The sequence below is a fragment of the Rosa rugosa genome, chromosome 3 (assembly GCF_958449725.1).
Source record: "Rosa rugosa chromosome 3, drRosRugo1.1, whole genome shotgun sequence".
NCBI classification, from domain to species: domain Eukaryota; kingdom Viridiplantae; phylum Streptophyta; class Magnoliopsida; order Rosales; family Rosaceae; genus Rosa; species Rosa rugosa.
In genome coordinates this window covers 58,302,310-58,313,275 of record NC_084822.1, presented here as the reverse complement: position 1 = coordinate 58,313,275, position 10,966 = coordinate 58,302,310, and the positions used below count along the sequence as shown (strand labels likewise).

Sequence of the window (10,966 nt, the reverse complement as noted above, 5' to 3'; positions counted from 1 at the left end):
TCACTGTTAATCACATGTCACTAACTAAGTAACTGACCATGTCACTGACCAAGTAACTGTCAGTAGCCAAGTCATAAGTTGATAGTCAAGTCACTGTTAATCACATGTCACTAACTAAGTAACTGACCATGTTACTGACCAAGTAACTGTCAGTAGCCAAGTCACAAGTTGATAGCCAAGTCACTGTTAATCACATGTCACTAACTAAGTAACTGACCATGTCACTGACCAAGTAACTGTCAGTAGCCAAGTCATTGACAGTGACTTGAGGTTAACAATGATTTGGCAAGAAATCCTCTGTATGGGGACCAAGAATAAGAAATCATTGCCTTCAAAAGAATGGTTCATAAACCTTAATGAGAATGACTATAGTGCATAGAGCACATGTAGCATAGACCATTATAAAACTTACATAATTGTACAAATCTTTCAACAAAGCTTCAAGCATAAAAAAAGTGAGATTGCACGGGACGAATATAATCTAGATGCCCGAGAAGAGTAAAAAGACATCTATGCATCTTGTAGTTCCAAACTTTAATCTTGTAATCGTCCCCTGCAAAAAACCAACACAGATCAATTAAAGGTGAAACATCTGTAAAACTCGAGCTCAAATCCGTAATGATTTTTGTAAGTACAAGTGCAGTACACACATTGTAAAGGTGAAACATATTCCTTAGTCCTTACTGACAAATGACACTAGCATAAAACTCGAGCTCAAATCCACTGACTGATGTTCTTCAATTCCTACTTTACTTGCGAAGAACTTGTCATGTTTTTCATTATTCTACATACCCAAAGTGACCCAACCAAAGATCGATCTTTTCTAGAAAAAGTACATCAATCCCATTCTAACTTGCAAGCATGAATTTCGACGCATAAATGAAAGGCCCAATTGGAACAATCATAAAAGAGAAGATCTGAGAACAACTTCAAAGAGCGTTTGCTACTTTACTCAAATTTGGAATATCAAATTCAAACTTCTGAACATAATATAAGCAAACTTAAAGCAACACTCACAGATTCACAGGCAAATTGAATTGAGAAACATATAACGAATCCAAACTCACCTATGTTGGTCTTGATTTTGGCATCAAGGCTACAATTGTGAAAGCTTATGAGCGCCACTAGGACATCCTTTTGGCACACATCGCTGCAAATTTATGATAATGAATTGATTAATCTAACAAATCTGGATACTCTACTCATATATAGTAAGACCCAGATCTATATGGTATGGAATAGAGTTCCACCCACCATTAAAGATCCAAATTGATCAATTACTTTCTCATATAGCAGACGTTATATCTAATGCTAAGCACGTTCCTCGTCTAACACTCACATCAAACACTATAATATTCAGACTCCAAATTCACCAAACTATTGACAATCTCCTCATCTCAGTCATACAAAACTAGACGCCTAGCAATTAATCATGATAATCTAGGGTTTCTTCAACCAAAATTCAATTGAATTAGCAATCGTTCAACTATGAACAACAACTAAGATATCCATGACCACGATATGAGCGAGAGATCGTTACTTACCAGAAGAAGCGAGTCCTCTAATCGGCAGGGGTCTGCTTCTGAACTGGCATGATCTTCATGATCCTCAGGCCGCGACCATGGTCGCCTCCACGTCAACGGTCTCCGAATCCGCTGTAGAAGCCTCCACGCTCAACAACGACACCTCCTCCTCTTTCAGCCATGAAGTCGAGCAAGACGCCGGCTTGGAACCAACAGACGACGTCGTTTACCGAGCGAGATGGAGTTGTTGCCTCTCGGAACTTCCAGCTTCACCATTGTTCACCGCTGCCGTTGTCGTCGACGAATGTCTCAAGGACGAGGAAGCTATCGATTTCTGAGCTTCACGAACGAACAGATAATCCAGATGCAAAGAATTTGAGAGAGAGAGAGAGAGAGATTTTGGCAAAGGTCGAGAGATTCGAATAAGGGTTAGACGAGCCTGGGTAACGGGAGGGGGAGAGAGAGAAAGAGAGATGCCAGTGACAATTTTTGTAATTAAATTGAACTATAGTGGTAGGTTGTTAAGGAGTGACCTTAATTATCATGGAGACATTTGTGGTGTTTGAATTATAATAAAGCACTTTAAAATGACCTCTTTTATCATTGGCCCTTTTTTAATTCACTCTTACCCAAAACACTTTAAGGAGGTCTTCTCTAATACCCATTAAGTTTTTTTTTTGTTTTTTATTTTTTTTTAATACCATTTTACCCTCACCCCTTTGTTACTTAGAGAGAGAGAGAGAGAGAAAAAATGGAAGAGAGAGAAACCATAGGAGACTTCGCCTGAGCCCGTCACCGGCCGCCGGAGTCCCGTCACCGGTCGCCGCCCGCCGGAATTTTCCGAATAGACGCAATAGTCTATTGCCCCTTAATAGAGGGGCAATAAAGAACGAAATTGATCTGGGCACCTAATCATCGTTCTCCTCCGCCACCAGCGCCAGAGAACTTTGGTCCAGCGCCGGAGAACTTTGGTCCAGTGCCGGAGAGCGTTGGTCGAGCACTGGAGGGGCTGGATCGAGCGTCGGAGGGCCTGGGCCGAGCATCGAACGCCGGAGGGGCTGGGTCTAGTGCGCCTGGGTCGAACACCGAACGTCGAACGGCAGACCCCGGAAGGGCTGGGTCTAGCAGGGGCTAGGCGAACGTGGCAGGGCCTGGGTGGATTGCCGGAGGGACTGGAATGTCGCCGGAGTCAGAGGTCAGTCGGGTGGAGAGAGAGAGAGATCGAGATGAGAGAAGATTAGTCAGTGGCACTGTGTAATTCATTAATTAAGCTGAGGGTAGAATAGTCATTTCTCTTTAAATTGGGTTAGGGGGAATAAAAATCTATTACTGGAGTAAGTGGGATAACTTTTGCTCATTTTTGTGCGTTTAGAGCAACTCCAACAGCTTCCTTATAATTTCTGTATTATAGGGAAGCAAAAGTCAAAGCTTTAGCCTCTTTTTCTTCTCCAACTCCAACAGATTCTCTATTTTACAACGATCTCTAAAATCTCCATATTCTTCCTTAAAATTTTAGAGTTTGCTGTAAATATAGGGAATTTGGTTTTCTCTTTCCTCACTTTCCCTAAAATAGGGATAGTTATAGAGAATCTGTTGGAGCAAAAGAGGCTTATTTTTCCCTAAAGTAGAGAAAAATCAAAATATAGGGAATCTGTTGGAGTTGCTCTTAGTCAAGGACCCTATAGAAGAAGCAAAGAGGTTGGTGAAAGTTGGGCACAGTTTATCTACCGAAACCAACCCCCATCCGCAAATTAAGTATATCAATTTCTCACGCCCACACGCATTTCACTCTTTGTTTCCAAAATTAGGGTAAAAGAGAAAGAAAAACCAAACGCAAAAACAGGAGACCATTGATCGATCAGTGTGATCCCATTCCATCACTTTCCCATATAGTCTTCTCCCTCCACTGATCATAAAATGACGATTCTGCCCTCGTTCCTCAGCCCCGTAACCCTGTGGGGCATCTACGTCCGCCGCTGCTTCGCCGCCTCCGGCCTCTCGCAGCAGTCTATGAAGATCGACGACGACACCACCCTCCACTTCTGGGGCCCCAACCCGAATTACCAAACTAGCCCCAACCAAAACCAAAAGCCCTCCTTGGTCCTCATCCACGGCTTCGGACCTGCCGCCATGTGGCAGTGGCGGAAGCAGGTCCAGTTCTTCTGTCCCATATTCAACGTCTACGTCCCCGATCTGGTCTTCTTCGGCGGCTCGACCACCACGTCACCGAACCGGGCCGAAACGTTTCAGGCGGCCTCGGTGGCAAAGCTGCTGGAGAAGCTGGGCGTGGAGAGGTTCAGCGTGGTGGGGACCAGCTACGGCGGGTTCGTGGCGCACCACTTGGCGAGGACGTGGCCGGAGAGAGTCGAGAAGGTGGTGATCGCCAGCTCAGGGGTCAACATGAGACGGAGAGATAGCGAGGCACTGCTCAACAGAGCTGACGTCGACAAAATTGAGGACCTCATGCTTCCGGCCACCGCCGCGCAGCTCCACAAGTTGATGGCTCTCGCCATGTTCAAGAAACTTGACATGATCCCCCAATTTTTCATGAATGACTTCGTACAGGTATATATATATGTATTTTCATAGAGGTTGAATCAACATTACATTGTCTCTTTTCATGTGATAATTAAGATCATCTTTTTACAGCAGTAAAACTTCTCCGATGAAAAATGTCTACTTGATATGTCGGTATATTGTTTCGAGATTCATCCGAATTGTATTGGATTTGTTTACGAATGTAGAAATTGTACTCGGATAAAAGGAAGGAGAAGATGGAACTTTTGAAGGGAGTGACAATTGGAAGAGATGACAAAGCAAACATATCTCCTCTTCATGATAAGGTATTATTAGCAACCCGGTAATTCTATGGTTTAAGTAACTATAATAGTGATTTTGATTTGCAATGCTAAGTTGCTACTTGGGCTGGGCTGTATAATGTAGGAGGTTTTGATAGTGTGGGGAGAAAACGACCAGATATTTCCTCTGGAGATGGCTACTGAGCTGAAGCAGTATGTACTATTTTTCGATCAATTTAATTGCTTGGAGATGTATGTTATCATGTTACTTGTTATTGATCAATCATACCCCGAAACCTGTTTCGCTTCTTGTGATTGCAGACTTCTGGGGACAAAAGCGAGACTGGAGGTGATCAAGAACACATCACACATTCCCCAGATTGAAGATGCTGTACAGTTCAACAACATTGTACAAAACTTCTTGTGCGAGGACTGATCGAGTCTGGAACTGTAACTTGCTGTTAGGCTGGGACATTGGGGGGGAGAGGGAGGTTTTGGGCTGGGCTGTGGATTTGAATGGGTGTGCTGCGCTGGTATTATATCCATTTTCCGAGCTGGACTGGTATTAGATTCCTTTTCTAAGCTCGGTTGGACTGTCTTATTGGCTCGTATTATAAGTTGGGCTGATATCTATTTATAGTTTCTAATTTCTCTTTCGAAAGGAATTTATAGTTTCTAATTATTTCATTCTTTGTCTTTGGTAACTTGATTGAGATTTTTTTTTTGTGAGATAAAAAAAATTAACTTGATTGAGATTTTAATTACATTTTACATATTTCATAAGTATTTATTAAAAATATGAAATCTGAACTTACGTAAGAGGATGGAGGATGTGATATCGAGAATGCAAGAGCAGAAAATGTCATCGAGTGTGCAGAATTCTTCAATAAATCCTCCAAACTTTAAATCCGTTGTCAAACTGATTATCTTATTACATGAAAAAAAGAAAAGAAAAAAAGTTGTTAAATTCGTCCCTAACCCGATATAAGGTGACTCGAGAAAAGGAATCACATTGAAGAACATGGAAGGTCCCGGAAGCTAAACTGTCATCACCGCCAGTGTTTGGGAGGACAAAGACAAGGACAAAGATGGGAGTAGGGGAAGGAGGAGCAGATGACCCACCATATGGTGGCACAACCTGGCAATGTTTTGGGCAGATGCACCCCAAGAACTAGAAGACTCATCAGTACTACGTACAATACACAAGGGCAGTCAAAAGCGTATATAGTCTCAGACACAGACCGTGGATTGTCCCAAGAAGATAATATTATTATTATTTTTTTTTTTTTCTAATAAGTATATAAATAAATATAGTTTCATTTTTTTATTTTGGGGTCCTGTCTTTTCTTTCTCCATCTTTGACTGAAAGTGAGCAGCCAAGAAGAAACAATAGGCTGGCTCTTGCAGCTTTCGGCGCTCTTTGTTTACTTTCTTTCTTTTCTTTCTTCTTATTTCCAGATTTAGCCAACACTTGAATTCCCCCGTTTCGATTTCTTCCCAACTATCCACACACTATTATATATACACACGGACTCTCAAACACCCTCTACATTGGTTTTTGTATATAACCTACCCCAGTATCCGACGTTTCAACACACAAAGGCCAAAGCCAACTCCTCCTCGGGCGATTCAACCAAGGCCCATTTTCTTTTCTCTGCAGGTAAACTTTCTTACTTTAGCTCATTTCAGGTTCTGAGCAGATCTCTGGTGTTGTTGCTAGATCAGGAGGTTTTGGATTCTCTCTTGTTTCTTGATTGAGTTACTGGGTTGCTTGGATGGCATTCTGGGCTTGTTTTTTTTTTTAGTGATTTTGTTTCATGGGCTAGTCCTAATATTTCTGGAACTGTGAGTGTTTTTTTTTTTTTTTTGTTGTTGATGGGAAAATTAAATTGTCAAGAATTAGGAACTGGGTTGATGGAATAGCGTTTTGGGTTTGTCTATTTAGGGCAAATTCTACATATTAATTAATATGTATTTCTAAATTTATAGGAAGTGTGAAAAGCCAAATACAAATCTGAGCCTCACTGATTAACTAGTATTTTGTGGTTTGCATCATGTTTTTGTAGTTTGCCCGACTTAGAATCAATAGAAACTCTTATCACTTTAGCTCATAACGAATTCTTGCCCAGGCACTGTGCTTTTTACTTGTAATGTTTTGTTCTGGGGCCAATGGTTTTTCTATTCAGGGAAGTGTGAGATTATCTTTATTGCTCCTTGACATATTTAGCTTTGTGATTAGGTGCATTTGAAACACATTATGTATGAACATTACAGAAGGGAATTGGAGATACATATAAGACGGTATTGAGCTTGACTTGTGCATCTTCTATGCTGTCTATTGTATTAGAAAATATGGGCTCACTCTGCAGCAAAAACCAGCATTACAATGAAGCGGACAATGAAGAGAATGCACAGGTGGATTCTGCATGATAATTCAAATTTTGTTATCTCATTGATCAAGTGTTGCCAGAGCAGCTTTGCTTTTTTTTTTTTTTTTTTTTTAAATATTTCATTTGTTTCGAACAAGATTCTTTCAGGTCGATGATGTTTTAATTATCGTTCTTTGAATCTTTTATCAGCATCTAATTTATTGTTGATGCCTTGCATCCAGACTGCAGAAATTGAAAGGAGAATTGAACAAGAAACGAAGGCTGAAAAACATATCCAGAAACTTCTCTTACTAGGTATATATAATGTTCTGCCTACCTTTTTAAGATTTGCATGCAGAACATCATGCTCTCAACAGTTTGAGTTTGTTATGGTTGAAAACTAGAATCTTTATGACCAAGAGGTGTCGAGTACTGTTTTATCTTCTAATGCTATTGCTAGTAATAAACATAAATTTATATGTAATGTTTTCCACATATAAAAACTACGTTCGTTCCTTTTCCTTTCTCACGTTCCAGTTTAGATATATTTAATTTTTTAAAATCCGTAGTAAAGGCTAAACTTTGTTCTATAAGTAATGTGATCATTCTATTGTTTTAAGGTGCTGGGGAGTCAGGGAAGTCCACAATCTTCAAGCAGGTAAGATATTGTACATGTTTCTCTGTTTAAGATTTTATAAATTTTGTTTACTAAAACAAAAATATTAAATATGGTTTATTTGCAGATAAAGCTTTTGTTTCAAACCGGCTTCGATGATGCAGAACTCAAGAGCTACATATCAGTCATACATGCCAATGTGTATCAGACCATAAAAGTACGCAATACTTGAAAGGGTGTGTTGGTTATTTCCCTTTCTGCATAATACAAAGAATATTAGTGTGAGCTCTTTATAGCAGAAAGCATAGTTTTCCTGCAAGCACTCTTCTTTGGTGCAAAAGAAGATGAATGTTAGTCCTGTATTTAATGTATGCATGATGTGGTTGAACAGATATTGTATGATGGGTCAAAGGAGCTTGCTCAGAATGACAGTGAAACATATGAAATATCTAGTGAAAATCAGGTTTGATCTCATCATTTCATAGTTTACTAAACTGCCTTATCAGGTTTTATCTTTTTATTTACTGTACAAATGGTGAAAGTTTCACTGTTTTTAACATATGATTTATCCTTACAGCCAATTTATGAATTTTGTCCTTTTAAGATTCCTGCTTGCCATACTGTGTTTGAAGAGAAGTGCTTGTTTGCTAAGTAAAAAGTTTGGTTCCTTTTATCAGGAAATTGGAGAGAAACTATCAAAAATAGGGGGCAGATTGGATTATCCATGTCTAACTAAAGAGCTTGCACAGGAGATAGAGACTCTTTGGAAAGCTGCTGCAATTCAGGTAGCTGTAACTCCTTGTACCTGATATATTCCAATTGTTTGACATCATTCCTAGAGCTTAAACAATTGTGTTTAGCACAGCTTCGGTCTTCTGTCCAATGCTTTAAGTGAAGTACCCCATTCATGCAATTGTAGGAAACATATACTCGTGGTAATGGACTCCAAGTTCCTGATTGTGCCAACTATTTCATGGAAAATCTACAAAGATTAGCCGACACAAATTACATTCCAACCAAGGTATGTACAGTTCGCTCTAGTAACTGATTGTTTCTTGAACTGAAGAAGGTACAGGAGTTGATATATCTGTTGGTTACTGTTTACACTGTGGAAAAGGTACAACTGTTCTCTCAGAAAGTTGGCATGTTTGATATTGCAGGAAGATGTTCTTTATGCAAGAGTTCGTACAACTGGTGTTGTAGAGATCCAGTTCAGGTAATTATTTCTTATTTCTAAGTTTTTCATCATGCCATCCATTCGTCCTTAATCAGCCATTATTCAAAAATACAAAGCATGAAAGCAACTTGAGGATGCTCTTAGGATATAGTTTAGTTCATGATGAATTTCTTTCAGAGAAATTCTTATGATACTGCAACTCATTTATACGGTTCAAAGTACAATCAAACAACTCAGTGATAATTTTGATTGGCAGCCCTGTTGGCGAAAACAAGAAAAGTGGTGAAGTATATAGACTCTTTGATGTTGGAGGCCAGAGAAACGAGAGGAGGAAATGGATCCATCTTTTTGAAGGTGTTACAGCTGTTATATTTTGTGCTGCTGTTAGCGAGTAAGATCCTCATTGCTTTCACATTACTATTACATCCTCATACGCATGCATGATCGTAGCAATTGATCCCGGTTCTTGACCGATCATCAGCAGCCATTCTTTCAGAGCAATCTGCCCATGTCTTGCTTGTGGTTGCCATTTTGTTTTCTTTGTTAATAGTTTTAGGGTGTAAGCAAAGGGTCAAAGCAGGAAAGTACCTCTTAAGAAAGTCTCCAAGATCCTTGTTAACATGAAAATAACTCAATAAGGAAATTAATTCATGTTAACTGCCATAGCTGTCACTGAAAGTTGTTTTATGTACACTATTCCATTAATTGCGGTAGGGAAAGTAAAAGGGACATATGAAATAGTTTTCGGTCTTGAGTATGCAATTGCCACCCCTATTTTCTTGCATGTAGTATGTCAGCATAAGCATGTCAAATACCACTGTCAAGCTAAATTAGTCCTGTTTTGAAAATTGTGTTACAGTTATGATCAAACACTCTTTGAAGATGAAAGCAAGAATCGAATGATGGAAACAAAGGAACTTTTTGACTGGGTCCTGAAGCAACCTTGTTTTGAGGTTTCTTTTCTTCCAAGTTGTCCTCTGTGTGTGTGTGTGTGTGTCGCATGTGCGACTGGAAATTCCTTTCTCTAAAAGTTTGGCTTTTTTACATTGTATGCTTTCTTTTCATTTTTGCTTTTCGATGCAGAAAACGTCCTTCATGCTATTTCTAAACAAGTTCGATATATTCGAGAAGAAGGTTCTAAAGGTAAGGGTCAGTAGATCAGTATGCTGTTATTCGTTAGCAGCAAGCTCACATTTGTATGGGTTGTTGATACTTGATGATTCATTGTGTAGGTGCCACTTAATGTGTGTGAGTGGTTCAAAGATTACCAGCCAGTTTCTACAGGAAAACAAGAAATTGAACATGCATACGAGTAAGTGCCTGCATCTTTGTGGTCCTTTGCTTAAAATGGAAGGAACAGAACTACCATAGCTCTGCAAACTGTTTCTTGTCCAATCTGTGGTCAAAATTGGATCTATAGCTGGCTGAAAGCTTCACCAAAGCTCAACCGTTTTCATTATAGAGAAGAAACTAAAATGGAGACACTCAACATGTGGCCGAACCTGCTCAATTATTAGTGTTCTAAGCCTGCCTGGACCTACTTTGCTATAGGTCTAATAACCATTGTACATGTCTGCTTTCAGGTTTGTGAAGAAAAAATTTGAGGAATTGTATTTTCAGAGCACCACCCCGGATCGTGTGGACCGCGTGTTTAAGATCTATAGAACAACTGCCCTTGATCAAAAGTTGGTGAAGAAGACTTTCAAGCTTGTGGATGAGACCTTAAGACGGAGAAATCTGTTCGAGGCAGGTTTGTTGTGACCAGAGAGGGAGGAGGGGCCATAAAAGATTGTATTTTCACATTTTGAGCGCTCATATTCCTTGATTATTAGCATTTAATTTTCCATTAAATCGTGTTCCGATTATGAGTGTCGAGACAGATATATATATATAAATGAATGATTGTTAATCTTTTCACGGGTATTTTTCTCTTCAATAAAGAGCGTTGCTAGTTCCGTCCGACCTACATTTCGGAAACAGAATATATAAAAAAGAGTCGGTCATTAAACTCATGACTGACTTGAACTTTAGAGAATAGACCGGTCTTAAAACCAGTGGCCGTCGGCACATATAGCGTGGTCGGTGATTCTTTGCCGTGCCGGAATTTTATGTTTTAACTAAATCGGTCCATATGTGGTAGGTACTTGTCATTGTCAAACATGATTTACTCGCTCCCCTACCTAATCAGTCAAAGTCCAACCATCAAACCTGACAAGTATTTTTTTGCATGCTTTTCTTTTGGCCCAATACTTTTCTCATGCTTATTATGTACCACTACCACATTTGTTGAAACCCAACCCCAAGTGTGTTTTCTGTTGCTCGCTCGGAGTCGGAGTGGCACATATATTTTTAGAGAAGCACTAATATATTAAAGAGTAACGTTATATATAATAGAGGTCCGACGTCCTACTACAAATGCATCTGAGTTGGACGTACTAATAATAATATATTAAAGAGTAACGTTATATATTTTCTTTCAGTCA

At 39.5% G+C, this 10,966-nt stretch overlaps 2 protein-coding genes and 1 long non-coding RNA gene across 4 annotated transcripts; 2 read left to right on the top strand and 1 right to left on the bottom strand.

The window, feature by feature from the left end:
• Positions 1–399: 399 nt before the first annotated feature.
• Positions 400–1,931, bottom strand: LOC133736287 (uncharacterized). The gene is made up of 3 exons (XR_009859490.1): positions 1,545–1,931; positions 1,068–1,150; positions 400–553 (listed from the first exon to the last, which is right to left on the bottom strand). It is a non-coding gene; the product is annotated as an uncharacterized LOC133736287 (long non-coding RNA).
• Positions 1,932–3,273: 1,342 nt separating this feature from the next.
• On the top strand, positions 3,274–5,008 carry LOC133736773 (uncharacterized). Its single transcript, XM_062164372.1, has 4 exons — positions 3,274–4,088; positions 4,268–4,366; positions 4,467–4,534; positions 4,643–5,008. The coding sequence occupies exons 1-4, from the start codon at positions 3,441–3,443 to the stop codon at positions 4,755–4,757; spliced, it is 930 nt and encodes a 309-aa protein (XP_062020356.1). The 5' UTR covers positions 3,274–3,440; the 3' UTR covers positions 4,758–5,008.
• A 138-nt stretch (positions 5,009–5,146) lies between these two features.
• On the top strand, positions 5,147–10,406 carry LOC133736772 (guanine nucleotide-binding protein alpha-1 subunit). Of its 2 annotated transcripts, none has more exons than XM_062164371.1 (14): positions 5,147–5,981; positions 6,669–6,736; positions 6,933–7,005; positions 7,311–7,348; positions 7,434–7,523; positions 7,698–7,769; positions 7,984–8,091; positions 8,226–8,327; positions 8,467–8,522; positions 8,740–8,874; positions 9,343–9,436; positions 9,567–9,626; positions 9,716–9,795; positions 10,067–10,406. In XM_062164371.1, exons 2-14 carry the CDS (start codon positions 6,674–6,676, stop codon positions 10,242–10,244), a joined length of 1,149 nt encoding a protein of 382 aa, XP_062020355.1. In that variant the 5' UTR covers positions 5,147–5,981; positions 6,669–6,673; the 3' UTR covers positions 10,245–10,406. The 2 variants fall into 2 exon arrangements, with proteins under 2 accessions (XP_062020355.1, XP_062020354.1); XM_062164370.1 differs by having other exon boundaries at positions 6,561–6,736.
• The last annotated feature ends 560 nt before the right edge of the window (positions 10,407–10,966 follow it).